At 44.1% G+C, this 15,220-nt stretch overlaps 1 protein-coding gene across 2 annotated transcripts in view; it reads right to left on the bottom strand.

The window, feature by feature from the left end:
• The window catches only part of RRM2 (ribonucleotide reductase regulatory subunit M2), a 48,940-nt gene extending 46,766 nt beyond the window's left edge, over nucleotides 1-2,174 (bottom strand). The window contains exons 1-4 of one of the 2 annotated variants that reach the window (XM_029595863.1): nucleotides 2,156-2,174; nucleotides 1,297-1,393; nucleotides 1,122-1,199; nucleotides 743-895 (exon numbers count right to left, since the gene is read on the bottom strand). In XM_029595863.1, the coding sequence (XP_029451723.1) occupies nucleotides 743-895; nucleotides 1,122-1,199; nucleotides 1,297-1,389 (324 nt within the window). In that variant the 5' untranslated portion in view covers nucleotides 1,390-1,393; nucleotides 2,156-2,174. Of the gene's footprint in view, nucleotides 1-742; nucleotides 896-1,121; nucleotides 1,200-1,296; nucleotides 1,394-1,841; nucleotides 1,958-2,155 lie in introns of those variants that run through there. The other variant, XM_029595862.1, reaches the window with a different exon arrangement.
• Nucleotides 2,175-15,220: the final 13,046 nt, after the last annotated feature.

The following is a 15,220-nucleotide window of genomic DNA, read 5'->3' as shown; positions in this document are numbered from 1 at the left end:
CTAGCTCCAGTTTGGGTGACCCTATTTGGGGTCCCGACCCACAGTTTGGGAAACTCCATACTATACAAATCATAATTCCTGGTTACTAATGGCAAGTCAGTGGCCAAAATACATCCTTTAAAAAAAAAAAAAAAACCCACACACACCAATAGAAAACAGAACACAGATTCAGTAGAACCTTCACTCCCCCATCCTCCCCTCAAAATATTTTTTTCAGATTCCACTCCCATCTTGATATTCTCCCTAAAGCGGCAAGAAGCTCAGCTAACACAATGCACTAATCATACTACAGCAAAATTGTTGGCAATTTAAAGTCACTTTTCTTTTAAGCCTTTGTTATAAGGTGATCAAATGTTTGAAGGCTATTTAAATCTCATTATGGATTTATGTAGATGAGTGATGCTAAATTGACTTCTGAGTGCAAACAGTACACCATTAACTGAAGAATGCACTTTAGAATATGACTTAAGGACTGCGGATGTAGAAATAAAGTGTCAACATGAAAAAAATAGGACTGGGGAAGAGACAAAAGATTAAGACAAACAACTGTTTAAGAGTCAAATGCATTAACCCATCCACCTACAAAGGTAGCACGCACGTAGAGATCTTGCTGGATCATTAGATTACAAGTTTAACAGGAAAAACTATTCCTTAAGCAGGTTTGAATTCTCAATGCCTCTTCAAATTATATCTGGAAATGAAGCAAGAAAAGTGGTACACTCAGTCTCTCGTCCATCCTCACCTCCTCTGCAGTCCAAAACGAAGCCTCCGCTTTCTTGTACATCTGCCAGATATCGTGATACTGGATGGGGAAAATCACGAACCGGTGGGGATTATCCCTCAGCAGCGGCTCATCTTGAAGATTGGAGGGTTGTACTGCTTCCTTTAATTTCGTCTTTAAAAAAAAACAAAAAATGAATAAAGCACCATTCGGTGAAACATTTAATATAAAAGCCTCACTCAAAAGAACACAAGAAACCCTATACAGAGATATCCGCTACTATATAGGATTTGGCGGGCTGAACAGTAACCACAAGACAATGGAGCGGCTTTGGCGCCACGCCAAGGCTCGTCGCCCAGTCAGCCTCCTCCCAGGCACGAAAAACTCAGCCTGTACTCACCGCTCCATGCTCCACATCATGGAAAATCCTCCGAGCCGTTTTAGTAGCCAACACGCGCGAGCAGTTCAGAGTAGGCGGCTGAAAAATAAACGTGTTTACAACCATTACACAGCGGTTACAAGAAACGCCTTCATATTCAGGCTCGCAATTAGAAGCCCAGGCAGCAGGCTCTCACCGTGTTCTCTTTGTCAGTCAAAGTCAGGTTCTTCAGCGGCGAAACGTGGACACTGCTGTTTTTCTGCGAGAGAGGATTACGCACGGAGAGCATCTTCCTGGCGTATTTCAATAAATTGAATAAAAAGAGGGGAAAGCTGTTATACAGGTTAGTTAGATTTAACGTCGTCGTTTAAGACACTCAAAAAATTTGAGAAAAAAAAATTCTGTACAAAAAAACTAAACACATATATCGTTCTTCTTTTTTTTTCCCCCCCTTACTGAAGTGGAAAAGCAAGTGCAGCTTAAATTTTATAGATTTGCACTTGGCGCCATAAAGCGTAAAGCCAATGGGGAAAAGGCGAGTGCACAAATACCGACCAATGAGATTCCATCTTGGTGGACGCGCACAAAAACTGGGAGAGGAGGGGGTGGCAGTTGATCACCTCTCGACCAATCAGAGACTTTGCGGGAAACAAGTTTGCACAGCTGACCTGTAATCTGGAAGTGCGCGCGTTTTTCCAGTCAGTAAATACATTAAGATTAATTTTATAGACTATATTTTACCATGTAGTTGTTCTAGATAGATTAATAGCAGACTTGGCTTTAGCATAAGAAAACTGTCATTGTAGAAACTGATGACGTGCTATTTTTGTGTTACATGTGTTCTCAGATTTCAGGGAAAAAAAACCTTTTCTTTGACCCGCCTCAAATCATGTTGTTTTGTTTTGGTTTTTTTTTTTTTGTCTGGGAAGATCGATATGGATGCGCCTCCTAGTTACCAACTACCCAGCTCTGGACTAAATAATTCGGTTTCAGAAACTTTGACCGGACACTAAAACTCCGGTTCCCTCAGCAGGCAGCTCCATTCCTCTACGAACCTGCATCACTTCCGGTACAGGAAGGGAGTAAAGCAGCACGAAGCGGAGCTACAGTTCCGCTCTCTGCTCGCCCCATGCTGTGATTGGCGGCTGTAAGGAGTGGGGGTGGGAACTCAACCGAGCACACTCTTTAGTAGTTGCTCTGTGGCTCTTCCCCACTACCTCTTTCCTCTGCTGTGACTCGACTGAGGGGAGAGGGACTATTTAGGGAGGCGGGGGTCGACCGAGGGGAGAGGGAGTAATAGCTCAATCTCAAGAATGTCCCAGAGGACATAAAGTGAAAAAGGAAGGGATGGGCGAGAAAAATATGGTACGGGCTCTAGAGAGGGAGAAATAGAGGGAGAAGCACAGGCTGGAAGAGAGCTAGAGAAGGAAGAAGAGACCAGAGGAGAGCAACTGGAGGGAGAGCGAATAGGACACAGGAGATGTTGGAGGAAGAGAGAATTGGAGTATTAGGGATAAGGATAGCAAGAAGGGTCATGGGGGGGCACATGGATTGGAGGAAGAAGGGAAACATACATGGGAGAGGAGCTAGAAAATTGAAGCACAAGAAACGGAAAAGAGAGCAGCAGGGGGCAAATATATGCATATTCATACTAATGTGGAGGAGCGATTGGGCATCTCCTCCCAGTCCTTAAGTGAGCCACCATGACCTTTGGAAAAGTTGGTAACCCCGAGATTAATATTCTGGAGAAGCTGTTAAAGCCCCATGGAATGTTTTTCACCTATATTAACTAGTCTTATTTCCGCTTGCTCCAATCTTTTTTATTCTCATTTGTATTTTACCCCTTTTCATGGTGGACTAACTTTTGAGTATGTGAAGTCATATTTTGTGGATATGTTACTTTGTAATTGATTTCTACTTCAGTTCCTTGGGCTTTAATGCTCGTATCTGGATTAGAAATAATGTTAAACTCTTATTGTAAAAACTCAACAAGAGCTGGGGAAGTGAGCGAAGAACAGGCTAAACAATGGAGACTGCGATTTCTTTATCTGTTACTGGGTTCCTTTCTCTTAAATTGCTTTCCTGCTCTGTTTTAGCACTTCTTAGTCTCGTAGCTGGTACAAGCTATGCAAAATCCTTTCTCATAACATATACTAATTAATAAACAGTAGTATTTTATAAATAAGCTTTGAAACGTTGCATTTATGTACTTCTACAGGTATTTGTGGATGCAACAAATACTATTAAACGAAATATAAGGACATAAAGTCCTAAGGTCTGTAAAACTAAAGAATGCTTTGTTTTCTGAAAGTAACCTAGTAAATATATTACTGTTCTGTGATTAAATTGGACGTCACGGGTCAGGGAGGGAATGTTACGTTTCCTTTGGTTTGATTTCAGAATTATTTAAAACTATGCACTGGAAGGATAGCTAATAGTAACCGGAGTTTCTTCCAACCGCTATAACCCATAATTCTATAGGATAGGGGGCGACTTTTTTTCTTTCCTTTTTGCTATAATTTTTTACGGTCTTGGCGCTTTCCGATGCCCGCCAGCCGGGTCTTTTCTCCGGGTGCGTTAACAGCGCCCCAGTGGCAGCGTCGCAAAAACAAAGGCCACAATGGCGGCTGTTCAACCCACCAATCCCGCTCCACCCCCGTGCTTTATTTCGTTCTTACTCTTTTCACAGTCCAGCCTAAAAGAAGCTTTCTTTGGTAGATAAAAGCCGAAATAATCATTCACGTTGCATTGCTTTGCGTGCTAGTTCATTTATAAACCATGTCTTCCTTTTTTTGTTTCTTTAGTATCTGATGCCAGAAAGAAAATGTTTACTTAAGACAATAGCAACAGTCTGTTTTGAATTTGTTGTAAGAATAGTTTTGCTGGCTGCCAAAATATTTTATTATCTCTGCATTTCTCTGAAATTAAAACATACCATTGGTGGATTTATGAATACAAGAAAGGTAAACATATTTGTATTTTATAAAATAAGAAATCCAGCGAAAGTTTCTACCTTTTAATGATTGTCAAAGAAATGCTAATCTCTCCTGGACTTTTATTTAGATTTTTTTTTTTTAAATATATTATGCAAGGAATAGTAGTGGGGTGGGTGAAAGTGGAGAAAATTCTGCAGATCAAAGCTGTTGATGTAACTGATTAGCCCATACTGGTTAGGTGGTGGGGTTTTGTTTTTTTTTTTGGGGGGGGGGGGGGTTCTGTATACTGGGAATAGATACAGGACTCCTGCTATATATTAGGCTATCCTAGGTGTTACACTTTGGTTTGGTTTTTATTAGTCTTTCCAAAATCATTCTCCAGGCATGTTACAATTTGTACAATAGTTAGGTCCTTGGTACCTGAAGCAGTGGAGGGGTGAAATGACTTGTCCAATGTCACAAGTAGCACAGAGGGAGAAGCAAGATTTGAACTGATGTGAGAGCAGGGGTATATATATATGTTGGTAGAGGTGCATAACCCACTGGTTGTGGATTAACCTGTCTTCATTAGAAAAAAAAAGAAATTATCAGGCAAGTAGTAACTTCTCAGTATAGTTACTGTCTTCCTGTTGCTATGGCCAAGCCCCTTCTGCATTCACCCCTTTTCATTTTTTTACTGTTCTTAAATTTGGGCCCTCGAGGCAGGCAAATCCTGGTTTTTTTGGATATCATTAATGACTATTTGAGTTTAACCTGTTTCTTAATATGGTCATAATGTTTGTTTTTGATTAGATTTTGTGTTTCAGTTCTATGAATTAAAACACCATCTGAATTGTTAGACCTTTTCCAGTTTTCACCTATCTAATAGCCACTTTTTGTTTCAGAAGGAAAACATTTTCCTAATTCTTCTGCACCATTGTACTTTTGGTTGAAGATACTGATTTTGTTTCCTCATAAGTAATCATTAGTCATAAGTAAATGGGAAAGAGATGGTTTATCATCATCCAATATAAGTTTATTAAGCTGCATTTAATGCAAAAAAATTGTTACCATGTGACAAATGAACTGCATTATATGCAAATACATACAAAGGAGCTAATTAATATTAAAATGGATTAATGAAGATCACATTAAACTATAGAGTTGCATTAAGCCATGGAAAGTTGACCCCTCGAGTGCCCCCACCCAAAGGGCAAAAGATCACCCATACCCAATGTTCCCCTAAGGATTAAGTTGCTGAATACAAACATTTTTGCTCTTGAGTAAAAATGTTTGGTATCATAACCCTGTGAGCACTATTTTCTTTGATGCAAAAAGCCTATCAATTTTATGCTCACAGCAACCTAATCCTTAGCGGGAACATTGGAGCAGCATACACACAAACTTTCTTACATACACACATTTGCATATTCACTCATACATGCTCATTATCACAAATACACACTCATTCTCATGCCTCTCATTTACTCCACAGACTCTCATACACATTCACTCAGTTCTCCTCCTCTTCCATACATACTCATCTCAGTTACCGCAAAGTGCCAAACACTTTGAGAAGTAACCCCTGCAAAAAAAAGACACCTAGATCCTTGCCATACCATAGCAGCACTGTCTCAGGACTCAGCCTCACAGCAAAACTACATGCCAGTAGCCATACTGCACCTCAGTCCCACATGCAGAACACAGGATAGAACCTTACTCAAAACAATAAGGGACTACAAATATGAAACAGGTAGACAAAAAATAAAATGGAAAGCCCTAGAAACCAGACTCTGAACAGTAGGAATACTGAAGCTGGTGAAGCTTCACCAGATAGAGACGCCCTGTGCCTAGGCCCCGTGTGAGGGAGGACACAGCTCTTTCAGCCCGGTAGTGGAAACTACCAGCGTTCACCTTGCGTCCCCCGCACGGATCCTAACATCTGCCTACGTGAAATCAAGTCGAGGAGGCCGCAGTGGCACCTGGAGAGACAATGGGCGAGTCTCACGCAGTTCAGGAGACTTGCAGGAAGGGACGTCAGGTCCTGTCGATCTGAGGCCAGGATAGCTCCAACTCGAGCACCGATTACGGACACCTCAGAACCATTGACCCCAAAAAGAGGAAGATGTTGCACGAAGAGAGACAGATCGAGAAACACCATCGTCTGCAACCCCATCCAATGCACGGCACCCAGCTGTCCCCCCATGCGGCACGGATGTCCCAGATAGAGGATTCTACGATACAGTTGGCCCCATGGAAACAATGAGAGTAGAAGCATATGATTTAGAGACAGCAATACGGGACCTAACAATCACCTGACAGGCGCTTTCTTTGGCCAAAGTACTATACACTTTGGTCCTACGGCGGATAACGCAGGAGCGGCTGATGGTGCCACAAGGATTGGACAGTACAGCGAGGACTTCAGGCCAGCATTGGAGGAGCCAGTTGACCTCAGATCCCCAGCTAGCAGACAGGCAAGACAGTGGCATAGCAGGGTCAACGCTTCGACTGCAGGCCACTCGGGTGAGTGGGGTCTGGTCTCGAGGGTTCAAGGGGATCGAGGTCATTACGTCCCCATCTCCAAAGATAATTACAATCATTCAGGATCGTTGCCTAGGTTCAGCCTGGGGACACGGAACGGTCTTGGTCCCCTGTGCGGATTGCCGTCCCCTATGAGTGGTTCGGGTGACCCACCCAGCCATTGGCCAACAGGTGGATTTCCTTATGGTTACCCGCCCCCGGGAGCGGGGAGGCCCACAGAATCACAGCCAGGTCACTATCCTTATAGGGATGCCCTAGATACACTAGGTCCTGCAGCGTCTGCTGTCTTTCTCTTCACAGAGACCAATTACATCGGAGGGGTGGCTTTATGACATCGAACAGAACAAAGTGTGTAAGGCGGAGGGTATCTCCAGACATTTGGCTTTGGTAGCTGGCTCCATAACCAGAGAGGTCTCGAACTCAGGTGAGATGGGTATTGGGTCGGGGTTACACATCGTATTTGCTAATACATTAAATGCTAGTGTGCAGCCTGACTTCTCTGCTGATATATCAAATGCATGTACTGCGCAGCCTGAGGGGGTTAGAACAGAGCAGGTCACAAGCAAGAAATCTAGGCAGCGCGATAAGGCCAAGTGTAAGTGCAAGCGCACTAGGTCTAGCTCGTCAGATTCCTCTGCATCCTCTTCCTCCTCAAGTTCGAGCTCATCCAGATCGTCCTCTAGCAATGACGCAGAAAAGGGGGACAAGGGGCAAGACAGAGGTGCGCCTGCGTTAGATACATTTTCAGAACTTTGGGAGGATGTGCCCAAGGTGACTCGCAAGAAAATTAGACAAAGGAAATATATTGACCTCTTCCGTCTGCTCGAAGGTAGGAGAGGCAGGGAAAAAGTTAAAAAAAAAAAAGTGAAGAGCGCTTCCCAGGTACACAGAAGAAAACAATAGCAAGGAATGTATTAAATTGGACCCATTCATTCCTGAGACTAGTGAGTGATAGGCCGTCATGATAGCTTCCAGTATGGCCCGATGTTAGCATACGCAGATACGATATTGGCAGCCAGCAAGGACTACGAGGGTTTGTCCTGGCTAAGTTACGATGAGCGCTTCCGAGACCGTATGGAAGAGAATAAATTTCTCTCCTGGCACACGAGGGATGTGGGCTTATGGCTAACACAGATGAAAGCAAAGATTCCTTCCTATGCTCCGAGCGTCTCAGTGATTGCTAACATAGTGAGGGGCGGGCGTTCCTTTCATGCTAGCACCACTCTAGGTGGTTCCGGAAGAGTCTGCGCAGATTTGTCAGATATTTGCTGGCGGTTCAACCGCTCGTCTTGCAACTACTCGAAATGTAAATTCCACCACAGCTATCTCAACTGCGGAGCAGGTCATCCAGCTTCAAAATGCGGAAAGCACTCAGGAGAAGAGGGTACAGGCGCAGGGTCTACCTTGGGAGGAGTGCCAAAAGGTACTCAGAAATGAGGACCTCGGGATAGCGCCTACACTGGTTCAAGTTGCGTCATTGAAGCCGTGGTTGCTTAGGTACCCGAATACAGAGACCTCGTTGTTATTGTTGAAAGGATTCTCAGACTGTTTTGTTATCCCATTCATGGGCCCCGCTGGAGTCGGGGGGTGGTGCAAATCGCCCCTCTGCACGCAGCATGTCTAGGATCGTCAAGGATAAACTGTCCACAGAGATTACATTAGGGCACATAGTGGGACCTTTCCATGAGCCCCCCTTTCTGGACTTGGTATTCTTCCCCCCCCTTGCAGTAATCCCTAAAAAAGAGACAGGCAAGTTTAGACTCATCCACAATTTGTCCTTCCCTGAGGGTGGATCGGTCAATGACTTCATCCCTCATGAGCTCTGTGTGGTAAAATACCAGTCGTTCAGCTCAGCAGTTCGGCTAGTGCAGAGATGCGGTCAGGGGGCATTGATGGCAAAGGTAGATATTGAATCAGCTTTCCGTCTATTGCCGATACATCCGGAGAGTTTCCCATTGTTGGGTTTTCGATCTGAGGGAGGTTACTTCGTGGACAAATGCCTACCAATGGGTTGCTCTATCACGTGTGCCTTCTTCAAAGCTTTCAGCTCTTTTATACATTGGGTGATCGAACAAGAATCAGGATTGTCGAACATAGTGCATTATTTAGACAACTTCCTATTCATGGGTCGTCTACATGCAAGAGACTGCGAAGACCTATTGCATTGCTTTCACCAGGTTGCTGACAAGTTTATACATTGCGGAAAACAAAACAGTAGTGCCCTTCACACAGCTGGTTTTCTTGGGCATCGACATAGACTCTATCCATGCAGTCATAGTTACCAGAAGAAAAGGTGAACGAACTAAAACGACTGATCTCACAAGCACAGAACGTGAAGAAATTGACGCTAAAGCAGGTCCATTCACTAGTGGGTAGCCTAAACTTCACTTGTAGGGTTATCCCAATGGGAACAGCCTTCTTGCGGCGACTGTCAGCCGCAGTGTCCGGAGTCAAGTAAAGTTTCCACCATATCAGCATCTCAAAGGGAATTCACGAGGATTTGGTTATCTGGAACAGATTTCTGTCGAACTTCAGTGGAATGTTGTAGTGGCAGTCTGAAGCGGTTTCAAATTATGAGTTAGAACTGTTTACTGATGTGGCGGGATCGGTTGGGTTTGGTGCATATTTTCAAGGAGCATGGTGCGTGGCTCAGTGGCCTGAGGAGTGGGTGCATTCTGGCACCACCAGGAATATCACCTTCCTAGAGTTTTTCCTCCATCGTCGTAGCAGTTGTACTATGGGCGAGCGGATCAGAAACAAAAAGTGATTTTCTGATGTGATAACCAGGGTGTAGTCGAGGTTATCAACAAGAGAGCAGCAAAAAACATGTTAGTCTCGGATTTACTGTGCGAATTCATCCTTCGCTGCATGGAATTAAATGTGACTGCGTGGGCACGGCACGGCACATGATGGGCGATTCTAACACTTTGGCTGATTCTCTTTCTCGTTCAAAGTGTGACACGTTCTGGAAACTCGCACCAGAAGCGGATCCACAGGGAGCTTCAGTGCCTGCTTTCCTTTAGCAGTTTGGTATCTAGAAGCCTGGAGGTTGCTACAAATGTCACTAGTCCCTTCCACGTGGTCTGCATATTTAAAAGGGGCTGAGAAGGTAGTGTCCTTTTTCTCCAAATGGGGGTGGCGCGGGGGACCAGTTTTGGAGTGGGGCATAATGTGATTATATAGAGGTGGCAAAAGCAGAAGGGACATCAAGAGCAGCAGTGGCAAGACAACTAACGGGCTTTTCCTTCTTTATGAGGGCTCATGGTTGGGGTTTCCCGGGTGGACAATTTTTGATACATCGTGTATTGTTGGGTTGGGCAAAAGAAGAAGCATCAGCAGTAAAGGGGAAACATCCCATTACCCATGATACTCTACAGAGACTATGGGACAGTTTAACAAACATATGTAGTTCTGAATACGAAACATACTTGTTTCGCATAGCTTTCGTTTTTGCATTCTTTGGAGCTTTTCGGGTCAGCAAACTAGTGGCTAGGACTACCAAAGGTTGGGAGTACTCCAGATTGCGCTCACAGTACGTCACCCGGATGGCAGATTCCATCATACTGTTTATACATTGCTCCAAAACAGATCAGATGGGAAAAGGTTCATACATAGTCCTTCGCGCCATCCCAACCGCAGGACCTGTCCTTTGGCTAACTACAGGGCTTTTGTAGACCTTCGCCCCTCTGAGGGATCCAGATTTTTGGTTCACTCAGATGGCAGACCACTCACCAAATTTCAATTCGATGCGGTGCTACGCAAGTGTTTTAACGTACTTTGGGTTGGACTCGTCCCATTTTGGAACACATTCCTTCCGAATAGGTGCAGCTACCTCAGCCGCTCAAGCTGGATTATCGGGAGGTGTAATTCAGCAGATCGGGTGCTGGAAATCAGGCACCTTCAAAGGCTACATACGCCCGGGACATCAATAACCAATGCAATATACTAACACTTCTCTCATTTCAGGTGCTAGAAATCAGGGACATCGAATATGGATTGTGGGACACTCCATCACGTGGGCTTTCAAGCATGCCCAGGAGCATCCTTATTGGGTGCACTTGAACTTAACACAGTATAAGGCGACGATCCGTTGGCTGGGACGCAGGGGCATGGGCTGGAACGAATTGCTTCCCTGCCTGCAGAGGAGCATAGTGCGATTTGGGCAACCACGGATTCCGATTATCCACCTAGATGGATAATCAACTAAAGACTGTTTCTACCAACTACAGGTGCTGAAAAGAATTAGACCTCTTTTCCATGCACAAGATTTCAGAACCATCCTGCAAGCAATCATTTTCTCTAAATTAGACTATTGTAACACCATCCTACTTGGACTTCCCGCCTCTTACACCAAACCGCTTCAGATGGTACAAAATACAGCTGCACGAATACTGACAAATTCCAGGAGAAGGGATCACATAACCCCCATCCTAAAGAGCCTCCATTGGTTACCTATACACTTTAGAATAATATACAAAGCCATTCTTACCACATACAAAAATATCCACCTACTGGCTCCCATTGACCTACCGATCCCTCTCCAAATACATAATTCATCAAGACCAACAAGAGATGCCTACAAAGGATCGCTACAGGTACCACCGCCCAAATCTACCAGACACATCACGCTAAGAGATCAGGCATTCTCTACAGCCATTCCACCGTTATGGAACTCCATCCCCTCAAACCTCAGACTGGAAACATGCATCTCAACTTTTAAAAAAAGACTAAAAACATGGATATTCATACAAGCATTCCCGGACTCAAACTGACCTATCTCTTCCTCACCAATCCTTATCACCACCTACACCATGATTAACCACCTCCACTATTGTTCACATGTTTAAATTAATTAATTAACCTGTCCTTTCTCTTCTTTCTCTGCCAAGTTCTAATCACCCTGTTATATGTAACTGCCTTTTCCGCACCATTGTTTTAGTTTATGTTCACAATGCACCCCTGTTTTATGTGAACCAGCATGATGGGACTGCGCTCTCGAATGCCGGTATATAAAAACCTGAAATAAATAAATGGTAATGATTGGGGTTCGAAGTCTGGACGCCAGTTTATTGCTATGGTACAGAAGGACTTGACATCTGCCACGGTCTTGCTACAGTCTACAGTAATTTGTTGGTCAGACATTATTCCAAGGCCTGCTGTAATGAAAAGAAGGATTTGGAAACTCTGCCGGGCAAAGGTGAACAGCCAAATTGGTTCCTGGCTTACATTATTAGGGGGTCATCACATTCGTCACGAGTGGTCATGGGAATGCGGGAAAGGGCTTTTTCGCCCAGACGGGTTATATCTATCCTTTATAGAACAGGACTTGTTCCTAAAATCATTTCAGGATGCCTTGGAAGCGTTGCTGCAGTAGGGATCTAGGCTGCATCTTTGGGGGGTCACAGGATGAGTCCATCCTGTGCCGTGGTGGGTTGCCCGAGCCGATTGAGATGCAATGTGTTGATAGCGGGACAAATGGGTGCAGTTGTCCTGCGGGAGGCTCCTTGCTGTAGGTGGCGGGAGCTGGTGGTCATAACCCCTTGCTGATGGTGGTGGGGGTCATGGGTATAGTGCAATGTTAATGGTTTGAACTGGATCTGTGCACCTTGCTGGCTGGTGGCGGGTACGCAAGGAAGCAAATGTAAAGTCCTGGCTCGGGCACCTAATTGTTGTACAATAAAGTTGCGGCCTGTTTGATCCCACTCTTGCCTAAGTCTCGCTGATGTTATTGACTTGTGAGAGGGTGGGTACTGGGAGAAAAGCCAGTCCTGGCTACTGAGATAAAAAAAGATTACAAATGTAGTAACCCCAGCCCTAACTAATATCATAAACCTATCCCTAACTGAAGGATTAATGCCAGATATACTAAAAGGGGCAATCATTAAACCAATCATCAAAAAGAAAAACAGTGACCCACTAATCCTCATTAACTACCACCTAGTCTCAAACCTCCCATTATTAGCTAAATTAATAGAGAAAATGGTACAGAAACAGCTAGCTGAACACCTAGACAATAACATACTGTACCCTTCACAACACGGCTTCCGAAAACACTACAGCACTGAGACATTACTTCTCTCACTAACAGACAACATACTAAGGTTTTGATAACAGTAAACATTACATCCTTATAATGCTAGACTTATCTGCAGCCTTTGATACAGTAAACCACAAAATACTACTAAAAAGACTTGAAGAAATTGGATTATGTGACAAAACAAACTGGTTCAGATCCTACCTAAACAGGTTCTGTCAAGTCCAGATAAACACATTATCAGAAAAATTTAAACTTGAAACAGGAGTACCTCAGGGTTCAGCGCTGTCTGTTACCCTCTTTAACATATATATGCTACCCTTATGTCATCTGCTGGCAGGCCTAGGGATAATACGTTACATTTACGCAGACTACATTCAATTAATTCTACCAGTAGACGACACAATTGAAAAAGCATTAAGTCTAGCTAACATGTACCTAGACATAATTAAACAACTACTAAACCAAATGGAACTGGTTATCAACATTGACAAAACTGAATTCCTTCACCTTGAGAGAAAACATACTGGAATCATTCAAACACTGATAACCCTAAGAAATAACCCAAAAATTGAGCTAGCCAAAAAAGTAAGGAAGCTGGGAGTAATAATGGATCCAGAAATCAACCTGAAGCAACATATCTATAAAAGTAAGTGAAGGCTACGCAAAACTTATGGTCCTCAGAAGATTGAAACCATTACTCACACCTGCCCACTTCAGAACAGTATTGCAAACACTTATCTTTTCCAGCACTGACTACTGCAATGCACTCTTACTAGGACTCCAAGCACATTGATAAGACCACTCCAGATACTTCAAAGTACTGCAGCCAGAATACTGATGGGGAAAAAAGAGGAGGGACCATATAACTGAAACTCTAGTAGACTTACATTGGTTATCCATCGAATACAGGATAAAATACAAGGCCTTATGCACCATACACAAACTAATATATGATAAAGAAACAGACTGGCTACACACAGCCTTACGAGTACACGTTCCACAAAAAAAACCTCTGCTCAGCAAACAAAGCACTACTAACAATCCCTTCAGTAAAGTCAGCAAAATTAACCCAAGTGAGAGAAAGGGCTTTATCATTGGCTGGGCCCATACTATGGAACACGATGCCCCCTGAACTCAGATTACAGAATAATCTGAAAACTTTTAAGAAAAATTTAAAAACATGGCTCTTTAAAAAAGCCTTCACTAAAGAGTGTGGAGGGTAGAGAATGAAAGTACAGGATAATGCAGATGAGAATGAATTTACTCAATCCTACATTTAAGAAGTAATATCTCAAAGAGATAGTAACTCAATAATATACCTGGACGAACAACATTACTCAAATAATGATTTTATTTATGAAATTGTAACTGAACTTTATTGGCACCTGTTAGAATGTACGATATCCTACATTTACTTACCTTAGTCTATGTGCCTATTTGTAAACCGTTGCGATGGTATATAACTTAGCAACGGTATAGAAAAGTTTTTAAATAAATTAAATAAATACCCATATTAAAGAATCAATTGTGATGGCCAAGATAAGGCCACCTAACAGTAAACAGCTTATGGTTGCACTTTGAAGGGCAGGCCAAGGCATTGCAATGGAAGGTCTTGATTAGGACATAGAAATAGAAGACTACTGTGAGAACTACAAAATAGGATTAAATAAACAAAAATTAAAACTGCTGATTTCCTATCGTGTAGCAGATGGACTCAGGACCAATGGGTATAGTGTACTCGTGCTAGCAGTTGGAGACGGATCAGATTTCAATCTGACGTCAGCACCTAGTACATATACCCCTGCAGGAAGTGCAGCAGATCAGTATTTTCCGTCTCCAAAGCAGTTAGGAGCTATCTCACACTCGCTGAGCGTTCTACCAAATTTTAAAAGAAAATTCCTACCTGAAGACGAGCCCCGCACTCCTGTGGTGATACCCTCGGGTCCCTCCCCCAGTTGAGTTTCCCGAGGTGATTTCCGTGGTCCCTCGGAGGTAAGAGCCTCTGTCCGGTGGCCGATTCACAGCAGGGACCTAGCCCCCGAGTGAGAAGGGCTCGGGCGCGGCATAGAGGCAGCCTCAGTCCGGAGCCGTTTGCGGCGAGGACTTTTGCCCCTGAGCGAGACGAGTTCTCAGGCACGGCTTAGAGGCGGGGGGCGCACTTCCTCGAGCGCGGCGATGAAGGTAATCACCCTCTCCCCCCGCAGCCGGAGACCGCCCGGGTCGCAACCGGGAAGCGCCGAAGACAAGGTAAGGCGTACATCTTTTACTTATTGGTCTCCGAGGATCGAGGATTAGCAGGGTCCGCCCACGTGGAGACCCTCCAAGGAGGTCGCCATCTTGCTTGCCTGCTCGCCGTCGCCATCTTGGCTTTGTTCGCCGCCCGCTCGAGCGCTCAAATAAAGCTAAGTGCACAAGTTAGTGGGCACGTATCTTAGGCGCCCGAAAATAGTTGGGCGCATATTTAGGACAGGCGCTGATATTTGGGCTCGTATTATAGGCGCCGATAATTGGGTGCACGTTATAGGCGCACATTAACTGGCGCACATTAAAAATCCTCCGCTCATAAGCTCGCGCATACTACAAAGCGTATATATACGACTGGGAGCGCACCGGCGCATATATATATA

Source organism: Rhinatrema bivittatum, chromosome 3 (assembly GCF_901001135.1).
Source record: "Rhinatrema bivittatum chromosome 3, aRhiBiv1.1, whole genome shotgun sequence".
NCBI classification, from domain to species: Eukaryota; Metazoa; Chordata; class Amphibia; order Gymnophiona; family Rhinatrematidae; genus Rhinatrema; species Rhinatrema bivittatum.
The sequence above is the reverse complement of the archived record's forward strand: the minus strand, read 5'-3'. Positions and strand labels throughout refer to the sequence as shown.